Source organism: Chaetomium fimeti (genome assembly GCF_033439085.1).
Source record: "Chaetomium fimeti strain CBS 168.71 chromosome Unknown B0H64scaffold_4, whole genome shotgun sequence".
Taxonomy (NCBI): domain Eukaryota; kingdom Fungi; phylum Ascomycota; class Sordariomycetes; order Sordariales; family Chaetomiaceae; genus Chaetomium; species Chaetomium fimeti.
Genome location: NW_026944332.1, coordinates 4,467,132 through 4,484,689, shown reverse-complemented (window position 1 = coordinate 4,484,689; position 17,558 = coordinate 4,467,132). Strand labels below are relative to the sequence as shown.

Below are 17,558 nucleotides of genomic sequence, written 5' to 3'. Positions count from 1 at the left end.
AGTATACGACACGGACCGCTCACAGCCAAGATGAAGTTCCAGCCAAATTCCCAGACAGCGCCGCAGCACGACAGGAGGTCGGAAACGAGGATTGCCACACCTCACGGTTCCTTCCAGCGGCAATTCGCAACTCCCAAAACCAAATGGGCTTTTACAACTGCCTTAGACCGCCCCAGAGCAACCATACATAAAACCTACACCCACCTCGACCTCCGGGCTCCGGCGACTGCGCCGTCATCCGCTCAAACCCCAGATTCCCCACAATGTCGACCGTGCCGGTAAACCCCGACGACCCGGGCATTGGCCCCGTGATCTATGGAGTGTCATGGACCTTCACTATGTTAGCCGTCTTCACGGTTGGCTTGCGCTTCTACGTTCGGCGTGCGAACTCCCGGTTCTTTGCCATCGAGGATTGGGTCATGGTGTTGGCGCTCGCCCTTCAGCTGGTGTATCAGTCTATTCTCCACATCATGTGTACTTACGGCCTGGGGAAGACGGGCGCCAACATCACCCCCGACGAGCTTCTGAATACGCGGAGGTGGATGTGGATCTCATCACCTATTGCCAACGGCGTTTCCATCTTTGCTAGGCTGTCCGCCATGATACTGTTGATCAAAATCTTCGGTACCACACACCAATGGTTCAAATGGTTCTTGATCGGTTTCAGCACCATCATGGTGATCCTCGGCATTCTGTCACCGATCTTCCTCTTTGCTCAAGTAACCCCGACGGCGGCGCTCTGGGATGTCAGCGTCAAGGGCCAATACCGATTCACGCCTTACGTGCAATACTATACCTCATTCACCCTTCAACGTGAGTAGACGGCATGCCTAGCCCATTCGTTTAAGACCATGAAAGTGTTACTGACCTTGGGAATAGTCGTTTTCACCATCACCGACCTGACCTATGTGCTTTTCCCGGTGTGTATCCTCTGGAAGCTCAGGATGCCCACCCACCAAAAGATTGGGCTCATTCTGGTCATGTCCTTGTCGCTCATCACGATGGGTGCTGCCATGATTAAGGTGGTTTTGGTCATCATCCAGCTCACCAACCCGCCAGCGGTCGGTCATGGCAACTTGGCCTACTTCAATGGCCTATACAACCTGTGCACTGGGGTCGAGCAGTGCCTGGTCATCATCATGGGCTGCATCCCGGTGCTGCGATCCATCGTCAACCTCAACTTCCCTCTCATCAACACCATCACCTCCTCGTTCAAGCGAAGCAAGTCCAGCATATCCTCTGGGTATTATACGGGTGATCGCAATACTTCAGATGAGTCCCACACGACGCCTCGATTGCGGGCCTCTGACGACGGTGAGCACTCGGTGAGGTGCGATGCCGAGAATGGGGTGAGCCAGAATGATGAGCACATACGGCGGGTCGATGGGTATAGCGTCACATACGGGGAACGGCCCGAACGGATGCAGGAGAAGGTCTAGTTTGGTAGCTGTATTTTACCTCAACCACCATTCATTTGCCGAGGCACCTGTGACCTGAAGGTCTCAGATTCCCGCCTGACCAAATGTTGGCAAAGAGAAGGAAGCGTAAATATTTCTCAGGAATTCCAGTACGAAGCAATAATTACCTAGTTGCAGTGCTTGCAACTTGAAGTTGCGCTTTATTCGGGTCAAGTGAGTTGATCAACGTCATGACGTGGCCCAGCCGATCAGGACCAACCCGCAGGGGCCTTTTCCCGCGAGTGAGGGATGGGAGGAGTTTGAAAGATTAAAAAAAGCGTTCCAGACAGCAGCCGGTTTCGACTGTTGACAAGTTCAATGCCTCGCTGCTAACTTCCTTCAGCGAGCTTGCGCAAGAGAAAACGCCCCTGATCCTTACTTGTCGCAGGGGCTTCTTCTGGTCAGTGCTGAGTGGTTCCCAGCCGCCATGCTTGCGTCACCCCCCAATGCCCCACCACAAAGTCGGGGAGAGATTGTCCCGATGGGACGGGGAGCTGTCATCCTCTGCTCCACTTACTGTGGGTCGCCACTCGTTCTCGCATAGACACCTTCTGTGGCTTCTCAGTCCTGGGTTGTCAAATGTCAAGGCCGCGACCTGCAATCGCACTCGCACTCGGCTTTGCTACATGTACCTACCCATTGTTTCGCCGGGGGTGAGGGAGGCTGTTAACGAACCCATTCCAAGTTCGCGTTCCGAAATTAGCACAATTTAGGTGGCAGACGAAAAATGCGAAGCCCATGGCTGAAATGTGTATAAATAAATGGTTCGATAATTAGTATTCGGTTGTCGAGGTCTCTTCAACTCGCTCAGTTGTTCTCAATATCAAGTCTACCAACAGCACACACCCTGACATCTCCAGCTCGACAAAGACTTTTGAAATGACTATTAAATCCCCCTCCGCCAACGCCTTCGTCACCGCGGCACGCAAGGTGTACCATCCCGTTGGATTCACGAAAGGGTACAATTTCGTTTTGTTCTTCATCTTTGCTGGTGCTTTTCTGGGCTTCACCCTCGCTCGGCTACAGTACCCTCGCCCTCGACACAAGTTGTACCACGGGGGAGGATGCAAATCAACCTCTCGACTGTTATTACTACTCCGAAGGCTCCATCGACAGGATTGGTATTCTCCTGCACCTTGCTACCATCCTCCCTGCGGCAATCCTCACTTGCCTCCAGTTTGTGCCCGTCATTCGCCGCACCTTCGTTCTCTTTCATCGCATCAATGGGTACCTTATCATCATCCTGAGCCTGGTGTCAACCGCCGGTGCCATCATGCTTGCACGAAACGCAGTTGGCGGTTGGATGGATGTTCAGATGGGCGTCGGGACCATGTCCATCGCCTTCGTATCCTCACTCGCGCTCGCCTTGTACAATGTCAAGCGCCTCCAAATCGAACAGCACAGGGCATGGATGCTGAGGGCTTGGTTTTATGTAAGTGGACTTGTCCAACAATATCGAGACGCCTTTCTAACCTCTCAAGGCTGGTTCCATCATCACAATGCGGCTCATCCTCGTCATTTCTACAACCATCATCAGCAGTGACGGATATATGGTCCCTATGACTTGTGACAGGGTTTTCACCCTCACAGGTTCGCAAAACAGGACCCTCCAACAGCACCCCGAGTGTGGAACGTACTTTTCTGGGCAGGAACCTAACAAGGTTGTCCTCGTGTCCGCGACGATGAACGGGAACGGGAGTAATGCGACGGCCGTGTTGAGCCTTGGTTTTGGCGCTGCATTTTGGCTTGCGTTTACCCTGCATGCAGTTGGGGTTGAGATATATGTGAGTGGTTGAAGAAACCTCGGTACCTACCGAACGACGAACGCTGACACAGAGGTTGCAGCTACGTCTTACCCCGGCCGAAGCAAACCGTTTGCGGAATGTATCGTATCAACGACAACTCGAGGCTGGTATGAAGAATCCTGGTCGAGCTGGTCTTACTGCCGACAGCATTGGCGACGCGGCCCGGTGGGAACCCCAGGATCAGCAGCACCCAGCCCACTCAACCGAGAGCATCGAAGGCGCGAAATAAAAAGTTGCCAACTCCTGCTATCTGAGGAAGTTGCTTGGTTTGGGCGGGAATGGAGATGGGAAATTAGCAGATTGAGAATGGGGTTCGGAAGCAAGGGGAGGGCGAGATAGTTGGTTGTTGACCTCCGCCGACAATGAATATATATTTCAGGCATTACTCTACCCCATTGACCCTTACCTACTGGCGGTGGAGGAAATTCAGAGATTCGAACTGTCCTTCTTTCCCGACACTGACCGCAAAGTCTTTCCACTCGTCCAACAGCTGTCCAGCCTTGTCATTTTCCAACTTCAGCACCCCCCATGAATCCGGTCCCAGTGGCACCCGTAACGGGATGGCATTCCCGCGAGTCAGGATTGTGTACATCGCCTTGCTGACGGTGCCCACGTCAGCCCAGTTCTTTGAAGCTTCTGGGTCATCCATGTATTGGTCCAGAATTCGAGCGGGCGTGTCCGGGGCGCTGTATGCCGGATGTGGCTCGATCTGGATCATGCTACGACTCAGGTAGTCTGTTTTGACACCGCCAGGTTCAATCAGACAAAAGTGGATGTTCCACTCCGGCCGCACTTCCTTGGACACGGACTCTGTGAAGCCCTCGACAGCGAACTTGGCGGCGTGGTAAAACGCATTCCCCGGAAACCCGGCGCGCCCCCCCATCGAGGAGACGTTGAGCACAACGCCACCCGGCGGTCCATTCTGCGGGTTGACCTCGCGCATCACGCGCATCGCATGCCGCGTGACGTGTACCGTGCCCCAAAACATGGTGTCGACGAGATGGCGAGCGGCGTCTTCGGTTGCGTTCTCCGTATCCCCACGCAACGAGTACCCGGCGTTGTTGACCGCCACATCTATGCGCTGGAAATGCGACAAGGTAGTCGCAATGGCGTCGTCGATGGATTGTCGGGATGTCACATCAACAAGGAGTTTGACGACACGAGAGTCGTTGTCCGGCAAGTATGCTAGGTCGCCGAGCTTGCGAGCCGTGGCAGCAACACGATTACCCTCGGAGAGGACAAGCTGTGCAAGAGCTTTTCCAATGCCGGATGAGCATCCGGTTACTGGGGATGGTCAGCAGTTGAACTCGGCCCAGCACCATTGCCCCCGCGGGATGCTTACTGAACCATACTGCCGCCTCGGGAAGTCGGTACGCTTGTTGGGGGGGGCTTTCCATTTTGCTGGAGCTCAAATTCAACACATCAAGGAAAATACCCAAGAAGTACGGATGGGAAACGTGCAGAAGATGATGGGGGTCGCAGGGACGAAGAGCGTGGCGAGCCTTTTATAAAGGAGTTAAGGGGCAGTCACAGGTAGCTACTAACTCCTTAACTCCCCAAACTCCGACGCTGCTGACAGAGTGCACAACGCTTCGTATGGAATCAACATGACCAAAAACAGGGAATAAGCGTTCTAAGTGTACTACCCTCCTAGAAGATAGGTATATCGGCACCGGCACACAGCTTTTGTTGACAACACTTTCATAACCCCAGCTGCGCGATTCCCGCTTAGGCCTATTGACGTCAGTCAGCTCCTCGATCTAGCAGTCCTTAGATCGACACTCACACCAAGGCAATAGTAAACACTCCAACACCTAAAGGTACCGTCATCATAGAGCTGGTGGTTGTTGTCACGGTAGCAGTTGAACCCGTGGAAGCTGTTCTGACCAGGGCTGCGCGTGTTCCATGGTTGTCAGCCTCCCCACTTCTGTTTTCCGGTGCCGCAAGGGGGGTCCCTAGACTCACCCAGCATATTGTCCGACATTGTATCCGCCAGCGCCAGCTTGAATGTTGGAGGTGAAGAAGGTGTTGGTTGGGAAGTTGCAAGTGATGGGGGAGCCTTCCCACGTCTTCCAGCCACCAGATCCCGGGTTTGTCACACGGCATTGATTCGAGCTCGAAGGCACGACGTTCTGGCTAGCCTGGGCATCGTCGGCGTAGTAAATCATTTGGGAGAATGGGATTTGGCCAAGGGGCGAGTTCTGGTAGCAGTTGGCGAGGTGCACTCCTTCGCCGCTGCGCTTGTCAACCACACCAGCGTTGACCCCGAGGGCAAGGCACACGAGAGAGGTAAGGGCGTTGAACTGCATCTTAGGGATGGGTAGTATCTCACGAACAAAGAACCCGAGAGGAGAATGAATGGTGGTTAAGGGGCTGGCTTCTGGGACGAGAGATACTGGGGCCATATGATATGTTATTAAATACTGCCAGAATGCAATCTACAATCGAGAGTATACTCTCTCAGAGGGCTAGCCGAGGATACTAGTCCGGAGCCATCGACAAACATGGGAAAGACTTAAGGGTGCTGAATAAGGACCTCCCAGAAATGTCAGCGTGATGCGACCTTTTTTGCTCTTTCTCTTAGGCAGCAACCAATATTCAGTCAGCCCTCTGCATGCGAAGGCGCGCAAGCGCAAGCTAGCACAAACCGCCAGTTGCCCGCTGTTGACCAGGTGGAGTGTGCGAAGCGGAATCATGTCGGAATCCTCGACTGTTGGAACAAGAGGCAAGCCATCCAAAAGCGCAAAGACTGTACTTGGGCAGTTTACTGCTTTTTACTCCACTTCTTGTCTTTGATCTCTTTTCGTCGACATTTTCCTTCGCTTTCGTTCGTTCCATTTCATCTATTTGTTTTCTGGTTTTGCTTGATTTCTTTCTTTTTCTTTTTTAGCAAGGGGTCCTCCAGAGAAAGGTCACGAAGCAATCATCCGCTACTGTGCATTGATCGGCTTTTTCACTGTCATCCTCATAGCCGCCTACGAGATGCCACCTTGTCAAATTTCTGAACGTCGCCGTTACCGATTTTGATACCATGCTCCGCCTTGCCGAGAACATTTCTACCGCAGGGCCGGTGGTCACATCACCGATTCTGAGCAGCGGTGTCACCTGTTTGAAGATTTCTGCATACGATGCCATAGACTATTACTTTCCCCGACTAATACCGTCTATAAAGAATGATGTCCCGACAAGTTACTATGTTCATGTCTGGTTCGATAACGCAAGATTTACGTTAAAGGCTCTCCCCCAACCTCCACGCAAGGTTGCTGCTGTATATGGCATTAGCTAAAGTGGAAACTACCTGTAGCGTCGAAGCCAAAATTAGGATCGAATCGGACTCCGACCTCTTGCTAGAATAACACACCAAAACCGGGGGAACCGTCTCGCCGATCGAAAGAATGGGGTGACCTTTCGGGCCAGACAAGCTTTTACAATCCGAGCTCGGAATCCCGAGGATCCCCAACTAAGACCTATTCCAGTTGCAGTGGGACCTACTACGGATTGCCGCCATCCGTGGAGCGGCAGATGTTATAGATGATTGCTACTTACGACCTCGACGACGAAGGCTGCGTGTAAGATGAGACCGTCGCGAGGCAAAACACGGTCTTTGCTTGATCTTTGTGTACCAGGGGAAAAGAATCTCAGGGGAGAGAGTCAACTAGGGAGAATTCACACCAGCATGTTCTTTATATCTGGCAGAAAGAATGGGCTGTGGGTAGATATCGATTAAACCTCCTAGAGCAACAAGATGAATATTAGTCTTCTTTCTTTCGCTTTCTTTATCTTGCTTCCTCTTTCCTTATATTCTTTCCTTTAATATCTTTTCTCTAGCTTCTGCTTCTTGATTCCCTTCTGCTTTCCTTGCTCGAGTCTTTGGTGTCACGAACTTTTAATGTACCCTTTAGAGTGTGACTCTATCCGAGCAGAAGGTGTGCGTCAACTCACGTTATTAGTATATTTGTACCTAGGCGTGTATCCAGGTACGAATACCTTTGCAAGTGTTTCTCTTGACCCCTCCATTGGCCCATGAAGCATTGGTAACCGAATCACAGGTTGTGTAACCCGACGGGAGAATACTGATATACGTCAGGTTGTATTCCTCATCGGGTAGAGATGAGACATGGTCAAAACCTGCCTCCATCTTTCAGTTGATAGGTAAAGCACAGCTCTCCCCGCACGCCTTGCATCCGCGGGGAGATTCCGGATACGATCCCATTCGGTGCTGCCCCCATCTATGTTGCATGCTTGGCTTGGTGCGTGGTACCGGCAGTCATAAGATGGATCGCGTAGCAATGATAGGTTGCTTTCAAAACGAACATCCATGGTCATATACACAGTGACATACCGTAACTCACAACTAACAGCTCATCCCCCAGAACCCTTTCACCCTGGCCCACGCCCTTATTACGGCCTTGACCCCTCTCACCACCCTTCCATTCCGTTAAGCTCAGAACAACCCAACCGAGGTAACTACATCGTGATGAGTCTGTTCTCTGCGCTGTATGAGAGCCGCTGGCTGTTGGTTTGCGCCACTCTAGTGGCCTACCTGGTCTACAAAGTCTGGGTGTACCGCCGACTCAGCGCCTTCAAAGGCCCGTTTGGTTCGGGATGGTCCGAGCTGTGGCATTCGGCCACCACGATTAGCACCGATGCGCATGCTAAATACAAGGAAGCATGTGACAAGTATGGTAGGGCGGCTCCTTGTTCCTACTTATCCGAGTTTGTGGTCTATTAACCAACTAATTGTCCAGGGCCCATCGCCCGGGTTGGCCCGAACGACCTGGTTACTTGCTCCGTGGAGCTCCTCACTCATATGAGTGCGGCCCGTTCCCCATATTCACGGTCTGTTTGGTTTGCGCGGGGAACACGGACCAGACCGGGAGAAGACCATCTATTCAGTGAGACGAATGAGAATATTCACACACGCAGGCGGCAGCAAATGGCAATGGGCGTAAGTCCAGGTCCCCGCTCACACCTACTTCGGAGGTAAAAGCTTTATGATGTATGGCTAACCCGCCTTTGGATCATAGTACTCGGGAAAGGAGAATCTTGAGCTCGAGGATACGGTCGACGTGTATATCAAAAAGCTGATACAACTCATTCGGACCAAATATCTGTCCACCCCTGACTCCGCACAACCGTTCGACTTTGGGCAGAAAGCCCAATACCTCGCCGTCGACGTTATCAATGACGTCGGCCTCGGCGCGCCTCTTGGAGACCTCGACACGGACAGCGACCAGTTCCGGTACATCGAGACGACCGAAGCAGGCATGAAGCTAGGGAGGCTCTCCGTATCCCTAGGTCTGGTCTTTCTCCTACAAAGCCCCTGGATAGCCCGCCTTTTCGGGTCGTCCGGGAAAGACGGGCTCCGCTTCGCCTGGCCGCTGCGGCACGCGCGGGCGCGCATCAACGAGCGGCTCCGGCACGACACCGAGAAACGGTCCGACATGCTCGCGTCGTTTGTGCGGCACGGCCTAACCGCCGAGGAGCTGGTCAACGAGTCCATCTTGCAGCTGGTCGCGGGCTCCGACACCACCTCCACCGCGATCCGCTCCATTTTCCTGTACCTGCTGACCCACCCGTGCGTGTACGCCGCGCTGCAGGCCGAGATCGACGCCGCGGTCGCGGATGGTACCGCCCCGCCTGCTCCCGGCATCATCTCGGAGACGGCGGCGAGGAGCTTGCCGTACTTGCAGGCGTGCATCAAGGAGGGGATGCGTGTGCACGCGCCCGCCGGCAGCCCGTTTCCCAAGAGGGTGCCCGACGGAGGGGACACGGTCGTGGTGGATGGGAAACCGGTATTTCTGCCTGGAGGTACCAACGTTAGTGTCGCGATGTTTGCCTTGCAGCTAAACAAGGGGATCTTTGGTGACGACGCGCAAGAATTCCGTCCCGAGAGGTGGCTCCTCGAGAAGGACGAGAAGAAGCTGGCCGTTATGAACCGCACGCACGACCTGATCTTTGGGTATGGCAAGTACCAATGTCTCGGGAAGCCGATTGCGTTGATGGAGATCAATAAGGCCATGTTCGAAGTAAGCAGCGTCATATTCTCCTGGGTAAGGGCAAAAGACTGACAGATCGGTAGTTGGTGAGGCACTTCGACATGTCTTTGGCAAGGCCAGATAAACCGTGGAAAGAAGAGAATTCGATGGGTGTCTTTACCCAACAAAATATGCTTGTGACTGCGACAGACAGGCTGGGGGAGGCGAAGGACTAAGGAGTTCTGGGGTCGAGCGGCACCACGCGTTGATTCCTTCTCGTTGGGATTGGAAGATAATGAAGTCTCCGGACTAGGCTGTCAAATGGAGAACGGATGGTAGGTTTGCTGTGGGTATCAGTCATGTGGTTCGCAGAATGTAGTTCGTCCAAAGGTTGCGTCTTTTATATTATGCTAGCGCGAGCCGAATCTTAGGTCCATCAAGGCAAGCACGTCAACAGGCTCTCAAGCTTCTTCAGGACCACCGCCTGCTTCTCGGCCGAAGCGGTCGTCTTGTCGTTGGCATCGCCCACGCTGACCGAAATGTAGCACCCATCCGTGTCCACAACAGAGGTCTCGGTGGGCAACCGCGTCCCTCCACACTGCTCGGTATCGGGAGATGAGAACAGGCCGACGTTGATCCGGCTCAACACCCACTTGAACTGGCTCGCTTCGGTGCACTGCCCTTCGGCCTTGGGGAAGTTCACATTGAGGAAGACATCCTCCGGGAGGTACGGCTTGCCGCTGGCGATGACGGCGTTGGTGAGCGTGGTGGCCAGCTCGGCGTACACCTTGCTACGCTGCTCCTCCGGGCTGGCGTATGACAGGGTGCCGTCAGACGCGCCGGAGAAGGCCAGAGCGGGGATCTTTGCGTCCTTGGCCGCGTACACGGCGGAGCCGACGGTGCCGGAGAAACGAACGGCCAGGTACAGGTTGCTGCCAACGTTGGGGCCCGAGACGGCTAGCTCAGGGGCTTCGCCGTTCCAGAACTGCGGGCCGGTGGTGTCGATGCCGTACCGCATGGATGTGACGGGGAAGGAGTTGACCCAGTTCAGGCGCGGCGAGGTCTCGTCGCGTCCAATGGGGCCGCTGCCGGCAGGGCAGCTGTCATATTGGCATGGCGAGTCCCTAGGGGCAGGCTCGGCATCGAGCGAACCTGTGAGTGAGTGTCAGCTCCATGTCAAACCCGACAAATTGCGACTCGCAAATCCTAGACGCTTACTCGTTCCCGATTTGTTCTCGGCAGGGGCGGACAGGACGGTGTCGTGGCCCGAGGCGATCAGGGCATTGTGGAACGACCGAACATACTGCTCAGCCCAGCCATCATCGTTAGACTGGATGATGCGGATGCCGTGGGCGCCGAGCGCGGGCAAGAGAGCAAGAAGAACCTCGGCACGCATTATAGTGGTGATAACCGTTCAACCTCTGGCTCTTGGTGGTTCGAGAACTGCCGAACTGCTGGGGGGCCAGGGACTCAAGGGTCCTCCGGGCGCCTGGCTTTATACGAGATCAAGACATCGCGAGAGGGCGCCTGGTGTTGAAGGGAAGCAAGCGGTGGCATTGATCATCTCGACCATTATGGCCAATCACCTGTCGAGTTCAATGCTTGCCCCTGGCTTTGAAACCCACGCGGCCACCGCTGGCAGGCCAAAACATGACCTTCCGCTTTTGATTCGGCCAACCCAAGCACGTGCTGGACGCTGTGGGTAATGAGGCACGCTGAGGTCGCCAACGCGTTCAGGGGCACTCCGCGGCGCGTTGTACTCGGTGGCGAAAACGGGACAACAGCCGAGCCGCCGACCCGCTGCATCCGTCGCTTTCACATGTGATTTATTATAGACAGGAAACAAGCTGAGAGGCGAAACGAGAAGAGGGCAGAGCAACAGAAATAGCCACGGAAATACCCGACCTCGAAGGGCACTGGGGGTTGTGGATACAATATCAACCTGGCCTATAAGATCGAGGGTATGGTTGGAACTTGGACAAGGGTCTCATTTCGTTTCTGGGCGGAGCAGAGTTCCAGGATTGGAAGACTTTTACGTTGACAGGACGAGTTCTGCAACTCGAGAACGATCGTATTCGTAGCAGATGGTGCAAACATGAGCCATATCCCAATGTATGTACCTACTACTCAATTGTACGAGTGCAAATAACTCGACCATTGCTGCACCTAATCGACGCTCCCGTAAATAGAGACGGTTTCCTGGCTAATCACTGGCCGGTAATTAGAAGAAGAAAAAAGGAAAGGAAAAACGACAAAATGAAGAGAAAAGAAAAGGCAGGCCGTGCAGCGTTAAGCAGCGGGCATGGAGTGCTGCCCCTGCCTTCTTCCAAAGACCCGTACCCAGGTCTCGGCCGTTGCGGCTCGGTTCTTGTTGCTAGGGGCACGTTCGCGGCGCGGGACCCATGAGAATGGTATTCGGGTCCTCTGCCTGCTGCGGCGGGCTCGCATACTTCTGGCGTGAGACACCTCTTTCACCGCCTAGCCCAGTGGAATTTAAGAAGGGATACTCGTGGTTTATTTTCTCTTCGGGAACATGAAACAGACCTTGACTGTTGGAGGGACCTAAACAATTTGGTCGCCTTGGGCGGCCATCCGGGTCTCGACCAGAGACCAATGACAGCGGCCACTTCGTTTCACGCCATCCTTCGCTCACAGAAGTTGGGAACCGTGCCGCCAATTCGTGAAACACGGCCGGCCCGCAAAGCGTCCATCATGACAGGATAATAAAGTAAGATCGAGCCCAAACCTACAATAATCATGACCCACGCTTGTCGTGTGTTGTGGATCTCGGCCCCTCGAACTCAAGTTTGATCCAGCCAATCCCGAATCAAATTCGACTCCCTTCTATCCTTTCGTCTGCTCTAATACCACAAGGGCTCCAAGTTAAGATGCGGGTCTTCCTTGTCCAGACCGCCCATGGTCTAAATGCTCCCTCCGGAGGATATAGATCTAACCTTGGCTTCATCCGTCAACTAGGCGGGTACGGGCACACTGTCGCCCAAACATGCTATGCCTGGGATGACGAAGTCGAGGCAGGAGCGGCGAAGGCGAAGGGAAAGGGGGTCAATCCGAAGGTTCAACGCCTACCCGATGTCGACCTTGGTAAAGATCCCAATACCGGGGTCAAGCGACGGCTCCGTGTCACCAAGTTTGTTGACGAGAACCGCATTCTCAACATTGTCATCTCGCGCGCGTTATGGGACTTGTATCCCTATGCCGAGCAGGTCGCAGACCACAAGGCATATCTAGAGGTGATTCCGCTTACAGCTTCCAAATAGGTTCACTGTTCAATGCTAATCCGACCTCGGCGCACAGCGTAACTTTTTAAGTTCCCGGCTGGCAGCCCTCGTCAACTTGTGGTCCAGCCAGATCGCAGACTTCAAGCCGACGCACGTTGTCTTCAACGACGGTCTTACAATGAAGATCACCCAACATATGCTGCAGCCTGGGAACCCGTACTCACATTTGAAATTCAAGAGAGTGTGCGTCATCCACTCGGCGGAACAGCTCCCCTTCGGGCCGTTCTGCGGCAGCCTCTCCGGGCACTGTCTGTCCGCGCCGGCCGAGGACAAGATGCTGAGAGGGCTCGACGGGATATGGACCGTGTCGCGCGGAATTCAAGATTACGCAATGAAGCATGGCAATCTGAAGACGACCTTCTTTGTCCACGCCACGTGGACATATCTCGAAGGCGGCACCATCCCGATGCGCCGAACCAATGTCGATAAGACCGAGGTTGGTTTGGTCAACGCTTGTGCACTTAAGGGGCTCCCAATCTTCATCGAGTTGGCTAAGAGGCTGCCGCACATCCGGTTTGTCACTTGGAAGAGCTGGGGTACCAAACAATGGCATCTCGACGCGCTTCGGCAACTGCCAAATGTCAAGTGAGTCTCGAAACCATCTGCGATAATGACTTCCAAAGAAGCTCTAACCGTGCTCAACAGGGTGGAGCCCGCCACGACAGACACCGAGCGGGATATCTGGGATAGGATCAAGGTCCTCCTGGTGCCCTCGGTCTGGAACGAGGCATGGGGGGCTGTCATCACCGAAGCCCAACTCCGCGGGATCCCCGTGATTGCGTCTGACGCGGGCGGCATCCCAGAGGCGAAGATCGACCTTCCTTACCTCGTCCCTGTGAAAATGGTCACGGGCGAGGTCGATGCGAAGACCGGCGACTATATTGTCCCTCCCCAAGACATTGCACCCTGGGAGCACGCGCTCGCCAGGTTGATGGCTAGGGACACGACCGAGTACGAAGAGCTCTCTGACTACACGGCGCGGAAGACGGTGCAGTGGATTCGGGGCCTTGATCAGCGGGCCCAGGAGCAGTGGCTTCTCAAGATGTAGGGTAGCATGCCTGTTTCGCTGGATGTGAGTCGAAAAGGGGGGGATGGGATTTTGGGGGGGAAGAATAGTATCATGCGGATTGGGAAAGGAATAAAACAACACATGCGAACGGCGAGGCTTCCGGTCGAGACAATACGGGTAGGGGAATGTGTTTTTGTTGTCTGCGCTAGAAGGTTGAAAGACAGCAAGCCAGATCAAAGTCATGGTCTCCAACTCTTGTCAGTCCGCGACTCTGCAACTGACTGTTGTAAGGGGATAAACATGAACATATACAACGTCACCACGATGCAACCGACCTTTATAATCTGATTTTGAGTCAGCCTCTGAGCACTGCCGATCGCAAGATCTTTGAAGCAGGTGTACGAAGCTTCTAGAATGTTAATTTGACAGGAAACTCGGCACTCGGAACGCTACCGTTGACCCTCCCGTGGTCAAAAGCTTGAGATCCCATATTGAACCCTTTCTCGAACGCAGAGCCTCCGGTGTACTGGACACGTGTTTTCAAGGTAGTAATAAACAAGATATTAAGCAAGCATCGAATTGGGCAAGTGAGAGAATGGTTGGTGTTCGGCAATTAGCCTGTATGGGGTGTGCACCCAAGATCTGGGGCTCGGGAGTTGCCATGGCTGAATAGCCGGATGGCAAACTCCATACCAGACATGCCGGCGGCAGTTTAAATACGGCCATGTGGCCATCACGGTTCTCGAGTCGACTCTGCCCTCGAAAGCCTCACTAACAACCTGCTGATCATCACGCCTGCCCGAGGCACCGTCAGCAACCACCTTACACCTCGACCCTCACATACACCCAACACCAAACCCCAAACCAAAAAGGGAAAAGCAACCACCCACCCGCCCACCAGCAAGATGCGCCCCACCCTCCTCCTCGCCCTCGCCGGGCTCTCCCACCTCGCCCGCGCCGCCATCAACTGGGACGTGTACGAGTACGGCGTGGTACCCACCTTCCAGTGGTCGCGGTCCTTCCCCGACGACGGCACCGACCCGGGCGGCTTCCAGGTTCTGTGCCGGCACGCGGCGACGTTTGCCGCGCGCATGTACAAGCTCAAAGACCTGGGCGAGGCGCCCCCCTCGGGGCTGGCGCCCTGGCGCGGCGGGATCGAGAAGTTCTTGCGGCAGAGGGAGTATGTGGGCAGTTGGGACGGGGTGGATCATAAGGGCCTGGAGAGGGAGCTGGTGGTGATGGAGTGGGGGGATGTGCCGGAGGGGGTGAGGGCGTGGATTGAGGAGCAGCAGAGGGATGAGAGCGAGGCGAATGAGAAGAGGTGGCTGTTTGCGGTGTTTGATAAGCCAAAGGCGGAGGGGGAGGGCGAGAATGGAGGGCGGGAGGGGGGGAAAGTGCCCGAGGCGGCGGGCGCGGGTGGAGGTAAGATTGTGGTGTTCCCGGCGGGGGCTATCTACGAGATTCTACCACTGTGGGTGGCGAAGGGGAGCGGTTGTGAACGTAAGGGTTACCTCCTTTCGTCCTTCGTGTTGGGAAGATGCTGACCGACGGTGCAGGCGACCTCAACAACCTGGCCAAGTATAAGCCCCAGGCTGGCGAGGACCACACAGTGCTCGCGTGGCCTGTCGATCATACCAAGCCCCAGCGAGACATTGGCAAGCGCGACATCACGTTCAAGATCGAGGCCCTGTCAGTCGTAGAGACGGACGAAGGAAAAAGGGCGCGGCAAATGTGGGAGAAGATGCACAGGACCATCAAGCGAAACGAGCGGCGGCAGCAGCGAGAAGAGCGTGAGAAAGCCAAGAAGGACATCAAAAAGGAATGGGTGAGGGATGAGCTATAGCCGAGGGGATCCCTAGTTGCGTGTTGATTATTAGATGTTCTATATCCAATCCCATTTTTCGCTATCCTCTATCCTGTCTATCCAAAACTGCCCTATCCCAAATCATACTAGAGCGGTCTCGTTCCCAGTCGCCGACGCAGGTTTCGGCTCGCTGCTCCCTTCCATACGCGCCCGTTCCTCTACCGTCAAGTCGCTCTCGGCCTTACCGAGTTTGATGGTGGCGAAGATTACAAGGACCACTACGGAAGAGGCTGTGGCAAACCAAAAGGCCACCTTGTGACCCTCGGTGCCGCCCCTCTTTCCGTCCTCCGATACGGCCAGGTCAGCAAGGCCGAGGAAGAAGCTGATACCCACAAATAGCACGGTATTGATCAGGGCGCCAGCGATGCCCTGCCTCTCGCGGGCCACATTCGTGGTGATGAAGACGTTGGTGACAAGGAAGGTAATATCGATGCCGATGGTGGAGCCAATCATGGCAGGGAAGATGAAGGCCCAGTAGTTTGCGTCAATGGGTGCAAAAGCAAACAGAAGGCAGCAGGCGAAGAAGCCACATGCCGAGATGACGAGCAGGGCCCGGCCGGGGAGTAGGTGCAGGGTGAATCCGCCGACCGTGGCGAGGATGATACCGCCAGCAGCCATAGGAGTAAACCAGACGGCGGTCTGGAGGGCTGAAGCACCCATGTAGTCGCCGATGCTGAGGAACTGTGTTAGTCTCCGTGGAGTGAGGGTTGTAACTTGCAAGACGGAAAACTTGGTAACTTACTGGAAACTGGCATAGAACAGGAATATGCCAAACACGCCGTAGGCAAAGAACAAAGCAATGCACATGCGGCCCATGTACTTTGGCTTGAACAAGTCGAACGGCAGCAGCGGCTGCTCGGCGACCCAGCCCTCGACGTAGACGGCGGCGGCAAGCAGCAACAGGCCCAGCACAAACGTGACTAGAATGTAGGGGGTCCTCCAGCCTTGAGGAGCGTGGGCGCCATCGGTGATGGCGAAGGTGGTCAGGATCAGTCCCGGCACGGTGGTCGCGACGCCCAAGTAGTCCATCTTGATATGAGCGTTTTCGGCGCGTGTCTGCGCCCCGTCGCGCGGGATAGTGATGAAAGAACACACGGCCACGGCAAAGGCGACGATGGATCCCAACCAGAAATACCATCTCCATGACAGATACTGGCTCGTGGCACCGCCGGTGATAATACCCAAGAAAAAGCCGATGGGCGCAAACGCACCCCACAGACTAAATACGAGGTTCTTGCGCGGCCCGGGGCGGTAGGTCTTGCCGAGCAGCATGATACTCGTCGGCAAGAAGGCGGCAGGTCCCAAGCCACCTAAAGCCCGAGCTACGATGAGCATCTGGTAGTTGACGCTAAAGCCAGAAATGAAGGTCCAGATGAAGAACCAGACGATACCGGCGTTGAAGACGATGTAAGCGCCGTGAATATCGGCGAGACGGCCGAAGGGCAGAAGGAAGGAACCGGTGACGAGGGAGAAGACACTGGCAGGCCAGGTCTGGGAGTCCTTGGGGATCTCTAGGGCCTTGGAGACATTGGGAAGGATAATGTTGAAGCCTGAGATGAAGAATTCCTGGATGATGGGTTAGCATACCTAGATATGAACGCGGTGGTAACACAAACTCGAAAGCTTGTGTAAGGGGGAGCTTACAGCCATAAACATGGAGACTAGCAAGGAGATGCAGAACAGAATCTCGTAGACTGCATTTTTGAAGACGGCCGGCCTCTGACGACCGAGTTGATCAAGGTCGATGGCATCAACTTCCGGACTCGCTAGCACGGTATCGGCTCTATCATTGTCCGTGCCGGTGCCAGTGATGCTCTCCTCATCCTTGCGGTTCATGATGCAGGGTGTTAAGAGGAGGGTGGTGTTATGCAGATGCCTCCATGCTCCAGTGATCGATTTGACTGACGTGATGGGAATCCACGGTTTTAAGCACGAGCGAAACTTGGCTTGATGCACGGAGATGTGATTAGTCAAGGGGTTTAGTTTTTTTTGTTGAAGCGACGCCTGCCGCGGCCTGCACCTGCGCGATCCAGAACCTGCAAGTTGAAGATTTGGTGCCATTTTTGGTTAGCGTCGGAAAACATGGCGAACTGGGGGGACCCCACATTGGCCTTCATCCCATCTTTGAGTGGCCAAAACAGGAACC

General features: G+C 54.7%; 9 protein-coding genes across 9 annotated transcripts; 5 read left to right on the top strand and 4 right to left on the bottom strand.

The window, feature by feature from the left end:
* Positions 1-263: 263 nt before the first annotated feature.
* On the top strand, positions 264-1,439 carry B0H64DRAFT_424874 (uncharacterized protein; the record flags this gene model as incomplete). Its single annotated transcript, XM_062805666.1, has 2 exons — positions 264-752; positions 849-1,439. 2 exons carry the CDS (start codon positions 264-266, stop codon positions 1,437-1,439), a joined length of 1,080 nt encoding a protein of 359 aa, XP_062660065.1.
* Positions 1,440-2,336: 897 nt separating this feature from the next.
* Positions 2,337-3,581, top strand: B0H64DRAFT_461913 (uncharacterized protein; the record flags this gene model as incomplete). Its single annotated transcript, XM_062807523.1, has 4 exons — positions 2,337-2,416; positions 2,484-2,889; positions 2,939-3,241; positions 3,303-3,581. The coding sequence occupies 4 exons, from the start codon at positions 2,337-2,339 to the stop codon at positions 3,489-3,491; spliced, it is 978 nt and encodes a 325-aa protein (XP_062660064.1). The 3' UTR covers positions 3,492-3,581.
* Positions 3,582-3,634: 53 nt separating this feature from the next.
* Positions 3,635-4,737, bottom strand: B0H64DRAFT_172135 (short-chain dehydrogenase/reductase-like protein SDR). Its single transcript, XM_062798783.1, has 2 exons — positions 4,605-4,737; positions 3,635-4,546 (listed from the first exon to the last, which is right to left on the bottom strand). Exons 1-2 carry the CDS (start codon positions 4,657-4,659, stop codon positions 3,669-3,671), a joined length of 933 nt encoding a protein of 310 aa, XP_062660063.1. The 5' UTR covers positions 4,660-4,737; the 3' UTR covers positions 3,635-3,668.
* Positions 4,721-5,654, bottom strand: B0H64DRAFT_433067 (uncharacterized protein). The gene is made up of 3 exons (XM_062806030.1): positions 5,228-5,654; positions 5,049-5,154; positions 4,721-4,996 (listed from the first exon to the last, which is right to left on the bottom strand). Exons 1-3 carry the CDS (start codon positions 5,569-5,571, stop codon positions 4,991-4,993), a joined length of 456 nt encoding a protein of 151 aa, XP_062660062.1. The 5' UTR covers positions 5,572-5,654; the 3' UTR covers positions 4,721-4,990.
* A 2,085-nt stretch (positions 5,655-7,739) lies between these two features.
* B0H64DRAFT_323694 (cytochrome P450) lies at positions 7,740-9,333 on the top strand (the record flags this gene model as incomplete). The annotated part of the gene is made up of 3 exons (XM_062800621.1): positions 7,740-7,947; positions 8,011-8,210; positions 8,290-9,333. 3 exons carry the CDS (start codon positions 7,740-7,742, stop codon positions 9,331-9,333), a joined length of 1,452 nt encoding a protein of 483 aa, XP_062660061.1.
* Positions 9,334-9,676: 343 nt separating this feature from the next.
* Positions 9,677-10,636, bottom strand: B0H64DRAFT_322747 (survival protein sure-like phosphatase/nucleotidase; the record flags this gene model as incomplete). The annotated part of the gene is made up of 2 exons (XM_062800579.1): positions 9,677-10,392; positions 10,459-10,636. The coding sequence occupies 2 exons, from the start codon at positions 10,634-10,636 to the stop codon at positions 9,677-9,679; spliced, it is 894 nt and encodes a 297-aa protein (XP_062660060.1).
* Positions 10,637-12,036: 1,400 nt separating this feature from the next.
* On the top strand, positions 12,037-13,587 carry B0H64DRAFT_360896 (uncharacterized protein; the record flags this gene model as incomplete). Its single annotated transcript, XM_062801720.1, has 3 exons — positions 12,037-12,491; positions 12,556-13,124; positions 13,185-13,587. The coding sequence occupies exons 1-3, from the start codon at positions 12,129-12,131 to the stop codon at positions 13,585-13,587; spliced, it is 1,335 nt and encodes a 444-aa protein (XP_062660059.1). The 5' UTR covers positions 12,037-12,128.
* A 641-nt stretch (positions 13,588-14,228) lies between these two features.
* B0H64DRAFT_461879 (uncharacterized protein) lies at positions 14,229-15,442 on the top strand. Its single transcript, XM_062807522.1, has 2 exons — positions 14,229-15,048; positions 15,105-15,442. The coding sequence occupies exons 1-2, from the start codon at positions 14,454-14,456 to the stop codon at positions 15,389-15,391; spliced, it is 882 nt and encodes a 293-aa protein (XP_062660058.1). The 5' UTR covers positions 14,229-14,453; the 3' UTR covers positions 15,392-15,442.
* A 51-nt stretch (positions 15,443-15,493) lies between these two features.
* B0H64DRAFT_417896 (major facilitator superfamily domain-containing protein) lies at positions 15,494-17,248 on the bottom strand (the record flags this gene model as incomplete). Its single annotated transcript, XM_062805274.1, has 3 exons — positions 15,494-16,085; positions 16,155-16,978; positions 17,057-17,248. The coding sequence occupies 3 exons, from the start codon at positions 17,246-17,248 to the stop codon at positions 15,494-15,496; spliced, it is 1,608 nt and encodes a 535-aa protein (XP_062660057.1).
* Positions 17,249-17,558: the final 310 nt, after the last annotated feature.